This window comes from Lynx rufus, unplaced genomic scaffold (assembly GCF_022079265.1).
Source record: "Lynx rufus isolate CCGP_SWC_20201006 ecotype Redwood Valley unplaced genomic scaffold, mLynRuf1.p SCAF_2, whole genome shotgun sequence".
Taxonomy (NCBI): Eukaryota; Metazoa; Chordata; class Mammalia; order Carnivora; family Felidae; genus Lynx; species Lynx rufus.
In genome coordinates this window covers 25,184,151-25,203,451 of record NW_025814834.1, presented here as the reverse complement: position 1 = coordinate 25,203,451, position 19,301 = coordinate 25,184,151, and the positions used below count along the sequence as shown (strand labels likewise).

The window sequence follows — 19,301 nt, the reverse complement described above, 5'->3', positions numbered from 1 at the left end:
CAAAATAATTTTACAAGAAAAAACTGGTTTCAATTTGGTGCTAGGGATAGTAAGCATGCAAAATGATAAGCCGTCTACCACCAAATCAAAGAAAATTGAGAATATTTTTATTAAAAATGCTATTTCCTGGGGTGCCTGAATGGTTCAGTTGGTGAAGAGTCCTACTCTTGGTTTTGGCTCAGGTCATGATCTCCCAGTTTGTAGGTTCAAGCCTCATGTCAGGTTCTGCACTGATGTGTGGAGCCTGCTTGGGATTCTCTCTCTCTCTCTCTCTCTCTCTCTCTCTCAAGATAAATCGATAACCATTTTCTTAAAATGCTATTTTCTTAAGAGATGCCAATATATTTATACATTTAACTATTTTGAATAGTGATATTACCTACTTAAAAAGTTGACTTTTGGCCTTCCCTTTTGAACATCATATTGTCTTAGGTTCCTCTTTTCTTTGACCTCTCTCTGGAACTTCTTCCCCTGACCCATCTCTCCCCAAAATCTGTCTGTCCACATTGTTCCAACAATTATGACAGTTCACATTAAACACAATTTAGATAAATGAGATATAGTAAGTATAGAGGGAGATAATCAATTTTATTAGGCTTATAATTAACATGGTGAATCTGGGGGCCAACAACAAGCAGACATTGTACAGAACTATGTATTAGGCAGGGAGTGTCCATTCACAGGAGTGTATTACATCCTTCTACAAATGTTAATCCAAAAGTGTCCAGACATAACAAGTTGGAGATATAAGACATCAGGAAATCAATAAATATAACATTGTAAAATGTAAAGATTGAGGCTGCTAATGAAGGACAGTGGTGTAAAGAAGAAAAAATAATCAGGAAGAGGTTTCTGGAAATTCTGGGACTGGTGAGGTTCAATCAAGCACTATTTCGCTATTTTGATGTGAGATTTAGAACTAAAAGAAAATTATCCTATGAAACCTAATCCCTATTCAACCTGAAGAGTTTGCTATTGGCAACTTCTTATTTCCTACCAAAAAAGAATATTTCACATGTCTCCAATTTTAACACCTGCTCATGGGTACTTAGGCACGTAATGCCATCTATTATACAAAATCATTTACTGTGCAAGTATGCTCAGTGGCATGACTTATTGTACAAGACAAGAGACAGGCTGATGTCTTCCTGCAGAACAGAAGAATAAAACTAACCATGAGTAAATTAGGCATGGTGAAAATTAGAAGTTAGGAATTATTTTCCTATAAAATTCTTCTAATGTAAAATAATGTCCAGGTAAAATCAGAAGACACAAAAAATTATGAAACTAAAATGAAAATCATATTTAATGTTTAACTGTCCTTCTAACAGATTTTTTTGTGTATTTCTTTGTTTTTTAAGCCCCTCTCACCTATTTGATTGTGTGATGATACAAAACCTAACGTTCTAAGCTGACATAACTAAAAAAAATCCCGACAAATCTCAAAAGAAATGAAATATACTAGTTCTCCAACTCATTTCCATAAAAAAGATTTAAAGAAATACGCGTGTCTAATGCTTACTCTTCTATCATTATATTCCCAAAGCTTTTAAGAACCTAAGTTCAGTGAATGAGTTGATAAATGCAATGATAAAAAACAGAGGTGAAAGCAATATTGTTCCTTGTCTCTGATTTTAAGCTATCCTTAGATTCAATTATCTAGGCAGAAAACTAAAGAATAAGCTAAATCCTGATAGAAATATTATTTTTTTTCTCAGTAACAATTGATGACTTTCTCTGGTAACTACTGCTAAGAGACAATGCTAATATTCACCAGTATCCATTTCTCTTCCAGTCCTAGCCACATGGAAGACTGGAATTCCCCTCCCACCAGAGGTGAGGTATGTTTTCTTCTGGACCATGAAATTAAGTAGAAACGATTTATGAGACTGTCAGGGCTCAACTCTCCAGCCTTCTCTTTGCCTGCTGCCATGATGTGGGGATCCCATGCGAATGTGGAGATGCCATAACTCAAAGCATCTCAGAATGCTACACCATCTCAGGGAGGAGAGCTGACTTGCAGTGCACTTTACATGAAAAATATTTAAACATTTTCCTACAAGCTACTCTAATATGGGGGTTATTTGTTATGGCAGCACACCTTTATGAACTTGACTTTAACAACTACTTTAGCTTTTATCATTTTCTTCCCCTATCTCTTCTCTTGCATGCCACCTCTTTGGCTTATATTTTGATCTCCTACAACTCCTCTGGTGTCCCTTACTTCTCTTTCTTCTCACATGCCCTTCCTTATCTTTCCTGACAGGACCAAACAAGGGTAGTAAAAGTGAGACAGAATGGATGAAATTGCTAAATAAATAATAAAACGTAAAAAACACATGCAGATACACAAGGCTATAAAAACAGGGGCTTGCTTTATTTCAAAGCTAGCCCTTTCAAGATTATCCTGGATTTCTGCCACATTTAAATAGTATAATACTATCCCATTTGACATGTAGCTGTTATATTCTCAGAAAACATATTATCCTTATTATATTACAGAATTTTTGTGGGGGTGGGGTGGGGAGTGAAATGAATAGAGTGTAAAATTTGGAGGCAGAACTTCAACAGTTGAGTCCCAGCTCCACATCTTATAGATTGTTGACTCTTTGGTATAACTTTCTAATTATTATAGATTAAGTTTCTTTATATTTTAAATGGAAAAAGTGATCATCATATGCTTCAAATGTAACAGTATTTGACAAATATAAATGTGTACCAATTATTATTATTAGGAAAATATGGACAGGTCAGGAAAGTGTGATTCCAACAGAAGAAATGGTAAGGCCAGGTGTTGGAATTCCAACCTTCTTCATGACTTCTCTATCTCATCACAATGTCAGTCTCACAGAGAACCTCTTGGATATCTTAAATGATATATGCCTGTGACATGGCACACAAAACACTTCTGTCTATAGTTGTGATAATCAATATATAAACACAGAAACAGGCAAAAACCTCATATAAACTGTAAAAGCTGAAAGCAAGCAACGTCCTAGTGAAAGGAGGATGGGTCATTGTTTGAGCTCAGTCCTACCAGTTTCTCCGACACCATAACCTAAATTGTATTCTTACCTGCTTAGCATTTCAAGTTTTACTGATCGAGTGATCAAATAGGTTTTCTTGATTCCATTCTCTAATTTTCTACAAATAAGTGATTCAGGTTTACTAAATCTTTTCTACTTTTGACTTAATGCCTTTCCTAAACTCTAGACATATTAATTGACAATGTTCACACTGGGTGGTAATTTTAAGTATATGGCTCAACAATGCTGTCAATATGAAAACAAAATGCGTTCATTAAAAACTTAATTTTTTTGTTCTTTCTTAGTTATCAAATAATTTTCAAAATTGAAAAAAACACTATTAGGTTTTTTTTAATGTGTAGTTTACAAACTGTCTCAATCTTTTGAGTAACAGAAGAATGAACAAACTGTGAAAACATACAAATTGAAATAAATTAATAAACTAGTTACTCAGCAGCAAAATTTTATACCATAGGAGACAGCAAGAGGAATAGAAAAAGCATGGGACTGGTTTTGCGGTCTCCTTGTTATTGTAATTACACATTTTTGAAGTCTCAGTCTCTCTGAAAGATACATTGTTTTTCATTATTTGACTTTTGGTACTTAAGTATGTTAGTGTTTAAAGAAGTCGTATATAGATAGCTTGACTTGCTTTAACAACCCATTTCAGAATTTTACTTCCCTATGTTTCATGTCATTCTTTTTTTTTTAATTTTTTTTCCAACGTTTATTTATTTTTTTGGGACAGAGAGAGACAGAGCATGAACGGGGGAGGGGCAGAGAGAGAGGGAGACACAGAATCGGAAACAGGCTCCAGGCTCTGAGCCATCAGCCCAGAGCCTGATGCGGGGCTCGAACTCACGGACCGCGAGATCGTGACCTGGCTGAAGTCGGATGCTTAACCGACTGCGCCACCCAGGCGCCCCTGTTTCGTGTCATTCTTTACAGTATCCACATTTCTCTTTCTGTGGATTAATTGCCCTTTCCACTAATATCTTCAGTGGAGAAAGAAAATAGCTGTATATGCCCTTTGCATACTTATTTGGAGATCATTTACATATTGAATTGTCTTTTAGACTTTGGTTCTTGAGGCCAAATCACACCACTTCTTTTTCTCAGAGGTCTGATTTTCCAAGTTTAATCATCCTTATGGTAGTCCTCTGAACTGTCCAAGCTTTACACATCCTTCTTTAGATGAAGTTCCAGAACAGCTCATTGGGGCCTAATGGAAGTTTGGAGGGCTCAACGATATCTTTTTTCTAGCTTATTAAGTGCTGAATAAGCACTCTAGTAGAAAAATTAGTACTATTTAAATTCCACATAAATTCTTACGGAACAATGTTGAGCTCTCGGCTACACCCAAATGTTGGTCCCCAAATCATCTATTGAGAAATGACTCGATACACACACACACACATACACACACACACACACACACACACACACACACACACACAAAACCTGGAAATTTGTCTAAAGAAGGATGAATGTGACACTTTGGAATGACAAACTCATATTGGCCTCATTATTAAGAAAAAGGCTGAATGATGGGAAACAAAGGGAGATCTAAAAAGGAACTACCATTTTCTCTATAAGGCTAACTTCAAACATTTAATGCCAGTGTGTCCATCAAGACTTTCCTAATCCCATAGCCCCTCCCTCCATTCTCATAGCTCAATATTTCTCTCTGCCATAGTATTTAACACACTGTTTTAGATTTTAGTTTATGTTTGCCTTCTCAGTCTGTCTTAATGTCCTTCACAAATCCATAATAGTTAAATAATTAAACACAAATATGAATGTCTTATAGTTTACCTCAAACACACCATGAATTTTTACATTTGCATTCTTTGTATGCCTCCTCTTTCCAGATGTTTCTTCTTCAAAGTAGAGCTCAAGTATCACTTCTCTATGGGCTTCCTTGATGCCCTACTTTCCATCCCAAAGACAGATAAATTTCTCTCTATCATTTTTGTTCCTATAACAATCTACACATATTTATATTTTATCAATTATTTTGGTTCAATCTAATTACTTATAGATCCATCTTTTCAACACTGTGCAATTTCAAGGGCATCTTCATATTCTCTTTTTAAATACATTATATGGGACATAAGTATTTAAGAAATTTAATTTGTAAATATTTTGTCTCTACTACCAAACTGTAAGCCTCTTGAGGGCAGAATATCAAACATGATTCCCCTTAGTATGCTATAAACACCTGCTGAATGGATGGATAGACGATAAAGCAATGACATAATAAACATTCACACATGTAACTAAATAAGCCAACACAACCACAGGTGTCTTCAAGCTTACCGGTCCATGGCATGTGAGGATGCCGTCTTCCATCTTCTCGCACTGGGGGTCACACTCCACACAGATGGAGCCATTCTCAAACTCTCGAAATTCACTGTGAAAACATCAGCTGCATGAGGTGGTATAAGCAAACAAGCTGTCAACTTAACAAATGAAGTAACATCTGCTAAAAGTCCTATTGGCAGAGTAAATTCTAGAGTTTGTTTCTCAATGTGCCAGGAGCATCAGAATCATTTCCCTGTACATTAAGGAATAAGCTCTCCATTAGGAGAAAAGATAAACTGCAGCCAGATGGCTCTCCCTGCCCTCCACTGGGTTCAACGATAGACTCATTCAGGAAACATCTCTCTTGTGAGAGATATTCTAGCAGTCTCAAAAAAAAAAAAAAAAAAAAAAAAAAAAGGGAGCGAGAGAGAGAGAGAAGAAAAAAAAAAGTATGACTCTTCCGATGACACAGCAGAATTATTTTCACTCTTTTTTAAAAGTAAAGCTGTGCCTGTTTGTCTCTATATAAAATGTTACTCTTGGCTGAGCTTTATTTTTTAAACTCTGAAAGAACTATTGTATTTTTCTTGTTGCTAAGTTACATGATATTCCCCATTCCTGTCCTTCAAATCCCAAGACTCTTCAATTTATTTTTGGTGAAACTTCAAAAAATGCTTTGATTTCTTTTCTTCTTTTAAAATAGCTGCCTTGGAGAATTAGAAAAAATAGCTTTTTATGGCAGATTTTATATTCTTAGATTATTGATCTAATATCACAACATCTTTTTTCAGTTTAAAATCTTTTTGAAGTAATTCTATAAAGTATAAAATTAAAAAAAATAGTTCAATGGTAACATTCTAAAACTTTTTAATTAAAACCTAGGATGATGTTATCCCTTTCCAAACCTCACATTTTGTGGCCATTTCAATATTAAATGTTATCAATATGTAAGCTTTCTAATCAATACCTATTGTAAAGTTTTCATTTCAATAATTGGTTATCATTCATGTACATCATGTTTATACACCCCATTCCAACTAATGTGTGAGTGGATGAGGCACTGGGTAATGACAATTTAGAATGTCAGTTACAAGTCATTAACAAAACATGACTAAATAATTAGAGCTTCTGTATTATTGTGTGTCTATGTATCATGAGCTATCATTCCATACTCAAAGCATTGCAAATATGGCATTTAAGGATTAATTGCATGATAAATTTAAATTTATTTTTCCTAAAGTGTTCACTTATTTTTACAGTGAACTATCCCATTTGGCTATTGTAAAGTGTTAATAAATGATAGAAGTCTAAAAGGTGGGCTATATTTTCTGTTGGTTAAATTAAAACTACACTTACTTCAAAGCAAAATATTGGGTTTTCAAAACACATGGCATAAATTGATGGTTTAGTTATATATCAGTGCACATATTTATCTACATGGATTTTCCATTTTTTTTTTAATTTTTTTTTCAACGTTTATTCATTTTTGGGACAGAGAGAGACAGAGCATGAACGGGGGAGGGGCAGAGAGAGAGGGAGACACAGAATCAGAAACAGGCTCCAGGCTCTGAGCCATCAGCCCAGAGCCCGACGCGGGGCTCGAACTCACGGACCGCGAGATCGTGACCTGGCTGAAGTCGGACGCTTAACCGACTGCGCCACCCAGGCGCCCCAGGATTTTCCATTTTTAAAATGTGATGTTGGTTTGCTATGGACTAAGCTTTTGATGCATTTTATTGAGTTTAAAATCTCAATTACATATAAACAGACTGGTTTTTTTTTGTTTGTTTGTTTTTGCATGTTTCATCATTAGTGATATAAAGCACTCAACAGAGGAAATCTTCATAATATAAAAGTCAAAATGACCTGGTATGAAGTGGTACCTCAATTGTGAAGAGAATCATTAGTATTATTTCTATAATGAAATTATAAAATTATAAATAATTAACATGAAATTATAACAAAACCTGCAATCGTCAGCAAATTCCTGTTTTTAAGAATAGAGTTTTGGGGGGCGCCTGGGTGGCGCAGTCGGTTAAGCATCCGACTTCAGCCAGGTCACTATCTCGCGGTCTGTGAGTTCGAGCCCCGCGTCGGGCTCTGGGCTGATGGCTCAGAGCCTGGAGCCTGTTTCCGATTCTGTGTCTCCCTCTCTCTCTGCCCCTCCCCCGTTCATGCTCTGTCTCTCTCTGTCCCAAAAATAAATAAACGTTGGAAAAAAAAATTAAAAAAAAAAAAAAAAGAATAGAGTTTTGGGTTACTGAAGGGTTATGTTACCGAATGAAGGTCATAATTTTTGTGGCACTAAAACATAGGTCATTCTTTTCTTTCACTTCTTCAAAACCCTTCCCCACACAGAGTTAAGGAATAAGGTGAATATGTCATAAAAAGTCATGGAGACAACCCAGCTGCCTTTTCTTCTGCAGATTAGACGTCTATTTGTATGGCTTTGGGCTCTCTTCCTTTATGCTCTCAGAACGGATCATTCCTACAATTTTTACTATTTCTTCACTCTTCATTGTCACTGTCTCCATCATTGCTTTTTCTTCCCCGTTTCCTATTGATTATACTATAACTGCCAGAGATTCCCTTTCTCTTGAATCTGACCTAGCAAATCACTGTCTACTGAGCGTGAGTTTTGCAGACTATGCTTTTTGTCACTTGTTTTTGCTACTCTATAGCCAATCCTGTGAGCCAGCACCAATGCTCTGCAGTCAAGTCCTTCCTAAACTTCACTGGTGTTCCTTCTAGGACTTAAATCCCTTAACATCTCTAGACTTAATTTTGTAAATATCTTCTGTAAAAGGGAAAAACCGTGTTTCAATGAGAGGTTGTGAATGTTAAATATAAAAAATGCCTACAAAGAGCTTAGATTGGCACCTTTCTGATGTTTCCATGTTGTTCTTAACGTTTCAAAAACATTTAACCATGTTGCCAGATAAGAACAATTTTAAGACTGCATTGTAATGAGCTTTCTCTTTCATTTTAAATGCCTGTGCACTCTAATTCTGAGTTGCTGAAATACAGTGGCTTCTATGACCTGGATTTGAATGCTAACAGCCAGGAATTAACTGGTTTTCTAGTCCCCTTCAAAAAGTCCTCTTTTTAGGACTTCTTCTCATATGATACTCAAAACTATTTTTATATAAAAATAGTTTCCCTGATTTTGGTAAATGTCACATTTGTATTTGTTTTCAGTAATTTTAAGATAACTATTCTACCTAGCCATCTAATCAGCTTGGATAAATTGACACGAAAAGGAAATGATTCGCACAACTAGGTTATTTATCCAAGATTTAAAACTAGGAAGTGATGAAGTTAGGATTTGAATTAATTCTTCCTCAAAGGCTGTTTTAACTAACTGCCAAGCAATGTCAGGAGAAATTAGCCAGTGCCACAAGATTGAAGTGGGAAAACCTATCATTGCATAGACTAGAATTACATCAGACTTTTACAAGGTACTTTCACTTATTATCTTTCAAGCTAATTCTTGTATATGATTTCCTAGAGCCCTATTACTATTGCAAAATACATGAAAAACTTCATAGCTTTTAATACGTTTGATTTAATGACTTGTAAAATACTAAACTTTCAAAAACAGTCTGGTAATCAGTGTTGTTTTTTTAGAAAACAGGTTATTTTTCCTTAGCTTTCATTATTTTGCAGACATGAGACAGAGGATAGTATATGCATTTGCATATGTATCATTTTCATATATCTGACAAGTTGAAAATGGAAATGTTAAAGAAAAACAATAGCATCTGGAAAGATACAGGACGGAAATCAGATGGTCTGAATTCTAGTGTTGGCTTGTTTCTACAGTGTTCTGACACTGGCCAACATTTAATTCTACCAGTTTTCACTATTTATAAGATGTTGCTGTCAGAAGACATGATTGCTACAGCCCCATTTCCTATACAGTACTATATATATATATATATATATATATATATATATATATACACACATACACATATATATACACGTATACACATATATACACAAATAAACTTGTAATTCACTAAATGGAATTAAAATCTATTAGTTACACTTTAATGGCATCGATTGCTAAACAACAAACAAGCATATTTTAATCAAGTATTTTATGTTCAGATAATATCATTCTATTGTAATAATGAGAATAAGCATGAATACAATTTAATGAGAAAAGAAACACAGAATTTGCTATCCATTATCAAATTTATAAGTTGATTGTAACTTACAAAATTATAAGCTGAAATTTTCCTGAAAAACAATTAAATTCTTATTTTAAATTGTTTCATACTTAAATTTCTCATTTTATTTTTTTTCCTAAATTTCATGAAGGGAATTGATTTCTTTCAAAGAAGAGACGTATCAATATTATTATGATCCAAAGATTTCTATCTTTCTGATATAAAATGCAAAAGTGCAATGTTTCCTCGGATTATGAAAACAGTTATTTAAAATGGGACAATTCTATAACTGCATTGAAGAAATCATAATTCATGGTTTTATTTCAGCAAAAGCAAAGGCACTGTACATTAACCATTTACAGGTCACTTAAATACCATAATATTGAATTGTACAAGACATGTAGAATTTTAAAACAAAAATTCAAACCTGTAAAAAAAAAAAAGATAAAATGGGACAATTCATGAAACAAAAGAAGAAATGAAATAGAGAACTTCAAAACTACACTTTTACAGAACTGTTGAAAATCCTTTTGGTGAGCATTATGAGAAAATTTGAATCAGGAACAGTACTAAAAAATGTATTATCACACTAATGAAGGACAACTGTGATGCATGAAATGATATGTTATGATAAACTGATTTTATGACTATGTGAAATGCCATGCAACAAGATATATGCCAGCTTTTATTGTTGGCAATGTGATTATTATAGCACCAGCAGGAATTTAAAATACTTGATTTAAAATACTGCTTAGGTTATCTTTAGAAAGTGGGAGAACACTTCCAAAAACTTCTTCAAATAGAAACTACAAAGGCAATTTTTCTATAGGGTTAAGCAGTTGTCAGAGACTCAGAAACATGTATTGTTTCTAATACACAAATAGACACAGAACTTGGATGGAAAAAAATCAAAAGGTATATAGTATTCCAGATGAAAATTAATAGGAAAGCATGTGAAAAAAAGATTATTGGAACACCTGAAAGATTACTTGTAATAATCTCCTTCATAAGGAAAATAAGAATATATTTTTCAATTTTGCTTAAGTACAAACTGCTATAATTTACTAAGAATATCTATTTTGGTACACTTTTTTAAAGTGTGTATAATAGTTGATACATATTTGGACTTATTTCAGATAAAAGTCTTTCCCTTAAAACAATTCTATTGTTGTCACCTTTATGCAACAAGAACTCCCCTGAAAAATCTTGGACAGCTCACACATTCTGCAATTTTACCATTTTCTTATATTTTAAAATCTGAAACACTCAGTAGTCAAACTTATGAGGTAAAGGCAACATTGTAAGATGCCTTACCCATCGTAGAGGTTACAAGACTCTATGCAGCTCCTTCCTCTGCTGAAGCGACGGCAGGACAGGCATTGGTCTGGGCCAGGTCCCCAGCAGCCATCACTTGAACACAGATGGTTGCACACCATTCCTGCAGCAGCTAAAAAGCACACCAAATTCAAGGAAGAAACAAAACAGAAGGCTGTGTCAAAACTTACCATTTTAATATGACTCTTCCTAAGTAATGCTGTTTCTGAAGAAGTGGGATTGAAAGAGATCTGTGGCAGATAACTGTCTGCCTACCCAGTCAGTCACCATGACCCACCCTACTGTCACCTTCTTCCATTTGCAGAGACCCCATCAGTGCCTATATATATAACCACTACATTTCTCATGAGAATGACCAAATATCAATTGTCTACATCAAAATTCTAGGGAGGAAGCATGAAAGAAATTAATCTTCCAATTAAGGTAAGGAACAGACCACCTTTCTCAATCCAAACCTTTGCTCCACTATGACACCAAAAATTTCTTCAATTCCATATGAGAGCTTCATGAAGATATAGAACAAATCATCTTTGTTTTAAAACAAAACAAAACAAAATTTAAAAAGAGAAAGAAAAAGAAGAATATCTGGAAGATGAGAGGGGAGAAAGAAATGGAAATAAAATACAAGTTTTTTATAGGCCTCTGCTTGCCTTGCTATTTAGCCAAAGTGGCACATGTGAGGAAAACATTTTGCAAATATATGAAACAAATCATAGTAGTCATTCATGAGGAGGTATAAGAGAATAAAGTAATAACAAACTAAAATTTAGTTTTATCTCTGTATATTGGGGAGAAAGGTGCCAAAGAAAATTTGGGCTTTTTAAAATTGCTACTTAAGTTTAACCGCTCTGTGCTGACAGCTCAGAGCCCAGAGTCTGCTTTAGATTCTGTGTCTCTATCTCTCTCTGCCCCTCCCCAGCTGGTGCTCTCTCTCTCTCTCTCTCTCTCTCTCTCTCTCTCTCTCTCTCTCTCTCAAAAGTAAATAAACATAAAAAAATAAATAAACTAATTACTTAATTAATTTCTACTTAAGTTTGCCATCTCTGTTTCCCTTTATATTCAGAACATTTATTCAGTATATTATTACTTATATAGAATAACATAATTTTAGTTAATGGATACTAGGTATTGAATAAGAAGGGCCTATAGAGACTTCAAATGTTATTCTGAGTGTCTGAAAAGTTGATTTGTGGCATCTGAAACACAACTCTGTGTTTTCATAAAATATTAAGAATTTCCAAGAAGATTTTAAAAAATCAAAAACATCCTTATCTTCCCATTAGTTACCAAGTTTAATTATTATGGGATGCAAAATGTCATGACAAGAGCATCTGTGAGGTGGGTTGGGATAGAATTGAATATGTGAGTATAATATAAGCAGGAAACATATCTGTGAAAGTTACCTTCTCTAACATATGCTTGAGAAAGTGAATTGCCAGCATCCATGATGCTAACTAGTTTTAAAACACTGAAACAAAATAGCCCAATTTGAAATTCATCCATGTTGCTGCGTGTATCAATTTTCCTTTATTTTCCTCACTGAATATATTCCATTGTATGTATATACAGCATTTGTTAAATAAACCATTCACCTATTGCTACACATTAGACTGTTTCCAATTTTGTGCTACTAAAATTAAGTTACTATAAACATCATGTACAAATCTTTGTATAGGCATATATTTTCACTTCCCTTCAGTAAACACCTAGGAGTAAAATGTCTGGATAATACGGTAAGTGTAAGATTAACTTGTTAAGAAATGATCAAATTGTTTCTCAAAGTAGTACTATCTTACATTCCCAATAGCAGTAAACTGAACTCAAAAATTAAAGTTTCCCCACATTTTTGCCAATATTTGGTATGGTCAGTCTGTTTAATTTTAGCCTTCCTAATAGGTCTGTAGTGATATCTCATTATGGTTTTGTTTTTTTATTTTTTTTAAGTTTTTTAAATTTTTTTAAATTTATTTTGAGACAGAGAGATAGTGAAGAGGCGAGGGTCAGAGAGAGAGGGAAACAGAGAATCCCAAGCATGCTTCACACTGTCAGAGAGCAGAATGCAAGTGAGGCTTGAACTCACCAACCATGAGGTTACGACCTGAGCTGAAATCAAGAGTTCGACACTTAACCAACTGAGCCATCCAGGCGCCCCTCATTAAAGTTTTGATTTGCTTTTCCAAAATGATTAAAGACACTGAGCATCTTTGAATGTGCTTATTTGCTGTCTATATATCTTGTTTGGATAAGAGCTACTGAATCTTCTCATTTTGTATTGGATTGATTGTTTTCATACTACCTAGTATTAAGAGTTCTTTACATATTCACTGTCTTTTGAAAATTAGAAGTTTTTAATTAGCAAACAAATTTATCAATTTGTTCTTTTATAAATTGTGCTTTGGGTATCATGTCTAAAAAATCTTTGTCTAATTGAAGGTAGCAAAGTTTTTCTATGATAGTTTCTTTTAGAAGTTTTATGGTATTGATTTTACATTCAGGTGTATGATCCATTTTGAGTTAGTTTGTACGGTGCTGTATTAGTCGAGCCTCTCCAGAGAAACAAAACAAATAGGATATATATGATTTGTCATAATGAATTGTCTTACACAGTTCTGGAGGCTGAAAAGTCCCTCCATTTGCCCCCTGCAAGCAGAAGGGCCAGGAAAGCCTATAGCATAATTCCAGTTTCAATCCAAAGGCCTGCAAACTAGGAGCACAGATGGTTTAAGTGCCATCTAAGGGCAGGAGAACACCAATATCCTAGCTCAGAAGTCATACTTAGAGAATGAATGTTCCCATCTGTCTTTATGTTCTATCCAGACTGGATGATGCCTACCTATTTTGCAGTAGATCCATTCAGTCTACAAATTCAAATGCTAATTTCATCCAAAAACACCCTCACAGACACACCCAGAAATAATGTTTAGCCCCACCATCCAGTCAATTTGACACATAAAATTCACCATCACAAGTACTAAAGTTCTATTCATTTTTTGCATATAGATATCCAATATTTCCCACACCGTTTGTTAAAAACACTATGTGCTGTCATCCAGGCTTTGTTGTTCCATTTAGAGAGCACAGATGAGTAGATTTAGCATAATTCTTATGGATCCTTGGATTTTCAGAATGGTCAATGAGCACTGGCTTCAACTTTAAGTCACCAGCTGTGCTAGCCCCTAACAAGAGAGTCAGACTGTCCTTTGATATTTTGAAGCTAGGCATTGATTTCTCCTCTCTAGCTATGAAATCCTAGATAGCATCTTTTTCCAATATAAGGCTGCTTCATCTATACAGAAATTCTCCTGTTTGGGTTTTTATTTTTAGGTAACTATAAATTCATGTGCAGTCGTCAGTAGTGATACAGGGAGATCCATGTTCCCTTTACTCAATTTTCCCTAATAGTGAAATCTTACAGAACTGTAGTTCAATAACACAAAGAGCATATTGACATTGATACAGTATAGATACAGAAGATTTCCATCACACAATGATCCCTAATGTTGCGCTGTAAAGCTGCTATAAACATTTGCTTATCGGTTTTTATGTAAATATAAATTTTCATTTGTCTGGAATAAATGCTCAGTGGTATAATTGCTGGGTCATATGAACTAAAATTGGGCATTTTAGTTAACATTTGTTGTTGTTTTTGAGAAACTGCTGAACTGTTTTCTAGGTGGTTGAACCATTTTACATTCTCACCAGGAGTGTAGGAATGACCTCATTTCTGCTATATTCTCTAGCATTTGGTTTTGTCACTAAAATAGCTCTAGCCATTCTGATAGGTGTATATGGATATCTCATTGTGGCTTTAATTTTAATTTCCATAAAATGGATAATAATATTGACACCTTTTCGTGCACTTATTTGCTATCCATATATCCTCTTCAGTAAAATGTATCTTTGTCTTTGTCCATTTTAATTACATACTTTCATTGCTGAATGTTGACAGTTCATTATATATTCTATCAGCTAACCTATATCTATATATCATCTAACTTTTCTCTTTCTTTCTCTCTGCATCTGAGTTAAAAATAATTTCTCTCAATCTGCAGCTTGCACTTTGGTCCTCTCAATAAGATCTCTTTCAGAGCAATTGTTTTAACTTTAAAATCTAATTTATCAATTTTCCCTTTTATAGATTGTGCTTTTTGTGACAACTCTAAATTCTCTGTCTAGCCATAGGTCCCAAATATTTTCTCTTAATAATTTTTCAAATGCTTTTTCTATATTCATTAATATGGTCATGTGATTTTTCTTCTGTAGCCTATTAATATATATTATACTGTTTGATTTTCTATATTGAATAAGCCTTGAATCCCTGGAATAAGCCCTGTATAGTTATGCTGTATAATTAATTTATGTATTGTTGAATTGTTGAATACTATTTGCTCTACTTTGCTAAGGATTTTTGCTTCTATATTCCTGAGAAACACATTGGTTTGTAGTTTTCTTTCTTTCTGTCCTTCTGCCTTTCTTTTTCTTTCTCTCATTTATTTCTTTTGTTTGTTTGTTGGTTGGTTGATACTCTTTGTTCACATATGTATCCTAATCTTAAAAATCATCAGTGCAAAGTAGAAATAATTACTCATTTTACAGATGGGCAGAGACTCAGGCTAAACTGCCTCAGGCTACAAGTGTCAGACTAGGGGTTTCAATGCAGTCCTGCCTTGTTCTCTTTACCCAAGTGGGGATGAAAGTCCCAGCTCCATACCCCACCTTCTGTGACACCAGATGCCAGGGAGGTTGGGGCACCTTGTTTTAGTCTTGTGAGGGTAGAAGCCCACACTTCTCATTCCTTTCCATGGGTGAAGTTGGGCCATGGTTTCTTTCTGTGGTGTTTGGCTAGAGTAGAGTAGTTGTTGCCTAAAAGATTTCTGATACAGCTAGTATGCCCCTTTCCTGGTCCTTTGGAGAGAGAGAACAGGATTTCATTTCAGCTTTTTTGGTAGTGTTTCTGAGTTTTCAGTTTCTTTGCCTCCAAATCTGGGAGGTAGGAGACAAAAAGAAAACCTAGGGGCCTCATATCTGTGCTCTTTCTTGGATTCCAAGTTGCCAAATATGTCTTCCTTCTTCTCCCCAAGTATCAAAATCTTACATTTCTTTTATATATAATGTCCAAGGTTTTCAGTTGTACTTAGCAAAGGGAATAGGCAAAGGTACATCTAATTCATCTTACCAGAAGCAGAAATCCTAGTACACATCTTTAATTTACTGCGGTCTATTTTCATTATATTCTACCACTATTTCAGTATTTTCTAGCACTTAATGTATGTTCTAAGAACCCTAAGATAGGATATATCCATTTCGCCATTACTAAGCTTTGAACAACCATCATACATTTTACTTTTCTACATGCTATTCACCACATGCTCATTATTTTAGTCTAAACATTAGATTGCTCTTTTAAGAGAATTAAATAATAAAACAAAGATTCTATATATGTATCCATGTAGGGCTCTTTATCCCATATGTAGAACCATATTTTCATCTGGTATTGTTTACTCCTACCAAAGGACTTCTGTTGATGTTTCTTGCAGTGTGGTTTTCCCTTGGTGCTGCTCTCTCTCTGGCACTCTGTCTCTGTACTCCGGCTGCCTTGGTCTCCCTGGAATCTCAGCTCTGCCCCCTCAACTCAAGCAGTCTCTGGGACTCTTCTGGGTTCCTCCTGACTATGCTGTGGTCTAAAAATTCTCTCAAAGTAGTTGGTCAGAGCCATCGCCAGGCTCACTTCATTTGTTTCTGCACTCTTAGGAATCACTCTCCTTCATTATCTAATATCTACTCTCTTGCCAATTGTCATTTCATACATTTTGTTCTTCTTGTTGTTTCATGAGGGAGAGTAAATCTGATCCCTGCTATTATGTCTTGGCCAGAAAAGGACATCCTATATTTACATTAAAAAATGCAACATGGGATCACTTGCTGTTTCTTGTTTAGAGACAAAAGTTTTCATAGAATATTTCCCCAAAATTCCCCAAACAGCTTCTAAGCACCCACAAAACTTTATTAAAAAGTATATCTCCTTTGACGTGCCCAGGTGGCTCAGTCAGTTGAGCATCTGACTCTTAATTTCATCTGAGGTCATGATCTCATGGTTCATGCGAACAAGCCCTGCCTAGGGCTCCATGCTGATGGTGTGAAGCCTGCTTGGGATTTTCTCTCTCCTTCTGTCTCTGCCCCTCCCCTGCTCATGCATGAAAGCCCCCCCCCCGCCGCCTCAAAATAAATAAGTAAACTAAAAAAAAAGTATACCTCCTTCTATCCTGTTTTAATTTATTTACTTTATAGTTATAATCCTAAATAATATATAAATGTAATTTTTAAAGATAGTCTGAAAGAACAGAGACTGAATAGAGTGCTTTCCTATGTAGCTAAGATTGTCCCTCTTCTCAAATATATTATTATTGTAAGTAACTCATAAAATTTGTGGACTTTGCTTAATTACAGTTTTCTCCACATCTTAGATTTATAAATTAAACACCATATATTGTAACTATTTTTTTTTTCTTCATATCGTGTGGAGACTCTTCAAAACTTGAATGATTTTATGTTCTACTTGGGAAAGGCTGACAGTTTATCTGCTATATTGATTTTAAACTAATAGCAACAGTTCCTTCTTTCTTATTTATTTATAATGCAGGGAAAGAGGGTTCTCTCACCATACGAAAGAAAAGTCAATTGAAATGGAATCTTTACATAGGTTTCATATCACTGATTACTTACATGTATATGTGACTTGTACTAACTTACAGATGTAAGGAGATTAAAAATTGGTTCAGTTAAGCTGACTGAACATAAATGTGTAAGATCAAATTCTATTTCATAGAGTTAGAAAGAAGCCAAAGATCTATGGTATCAACCAATATAAAGTTATAATACCCATTTTTATAATCATTCAGCCATTTTAAGTTATTAATAGAGTTTCACACTCTGCAACATGTATACATTTATATACACTTCTAATACACATTTGCATTTGAATAAATCCCCAAAAGTGGAAAAAAAGTTACATTAATAAAGCAACTTGTAAATACAAGCAGAGTACAGACAAAATCACATTGCAATGTTATGAATCTGGCTCTCTGGTTTCATCACTTTCAAATCCTTATAGGAAATAAAATCAAGGCTTCAAATTTGCCAACTTCTAAGTCTCTCAAATGCATTTTCAATTTCTTCCATTAGAATGTTGAGAAAGTCATTAGTACCCCCTGGTTACTGCCAATTTCATGATATCCTATCACCCTTTGGTCTATTTCACCAATTCTTACTCATTTTTTTCAGGTTTCAAAGCCTCACACTCTTGTCCTTTCTCCTTTCCCCTACCAAGAGAGATGGACTCTTTAGTATTGGGAAGGATAAAAGCTGCCTTCTTTGATTTTCTATTGCATGCTTTGAATTATATGGACAGGAGAGTTTTAGCTTCACCCAAGCCCCTACCTTCTTTTCAACTGTTTAATGCCTCCCTTACTCTGAATTTTTAGATCCTCAATTTCAGAACAGTTTTAGACCAGGAAAACACTAAGCTATCTATTGGAGGAAAGTGAGAATAAACAGAAAACAATTACTTTCTTCTCATTTTTTTCCAAACCACTAGATGATGGTATTGAAGGCTGTGTTGATCATTTTCTCTAGAGTGAAACCAAGAGAAGTGTCTTTACACAGCATAGAACAAAAGGCCAAGGAAGCTTCTTCTTTGAAATTCTTCAGAGAAAAGAACTTTCGATTAGCACCCAGAATTCAACAGTTCTCTGACCTCCCAGAGTGATAGTCACATGGGGAAGGAGTAGAAGGCCGATTCAATGGCTTACAGTTCAAAAGGCCATTACAAGCCTCACTAAAGAAACTTTAGGAATGTAGTGATTAGGCAACCTTTAACTTACTCTGTGTTTTCTCTGGAAGCTGTAAAATAGATTTTTCTTTATCTCATCTGAATTGTTATCTGTCTGTTAAAAATGTGGAGAGATAATAATGTGCTTAGTATTTCAACCTTTATATAGAGTATTGAACTTGCTTTCATTAAAATAGATGCAAGCTTAAATAATGGTTCTTGCTGCTGTGCTGCATGTGTTCAAGTAAATGGACTAGCTCAAAATATTGAAATAGAATACCTGTCTACAGGCACAAATGCAGAAAAAATATTTTTTCTTTCATAATACAAAACCATCCATGCTGTTTGTATTACTTACTGTATATAGAGGCATAGGTTTTATTTGGAATATATTTGAACAGATACCACTAGCCTTTTTTTTTTTTAAGGCTAAAACACATGATTTAGTTGTAGTAGCTCAGTTTTGTGATCAGAGCAGTATAGATTCAAATCCTTATTCTATGACTAGCCATGTAGCCTCAGGCAATTATTTACATGTTACTCACCTGAAAAAATGAATGATAATATCTCCCTTTCAGGGTTGTGATGAAGAATAGACCTCATATTAGCAGAGTATTTAATGCAGGATTACTC

General features: G+C 34.7%; 1 protein-coding gene across 1 annotated transcript in view; it reads right to left on the bottom strand.

The window, feature by feature from the left end:
• ERBB4 (erb-b2 receptor tyrosine kinase 4) overlaps positions 1–19,301 on the bottom strand; it is a 730,912-nt gene that overhangs the window by 259,934 nt on the left and 451,677 nt on the right. The window contains exons 13-14 of the mRNA XM_047082226.1: positions 10,820–10,952; positions 5,346–5,439 (exon numbers count right to left, since the gene is read on the bottom strand). Coding sequence (XP_046938182.1) covers positions 5,346–5,439; positions 10,820–10,952 — 227 coding nt within the window. The remainder of the gene's footprint in view (positions 1–5,345; positions 5,440–10,819; positions 10,953–19,301) is intronic.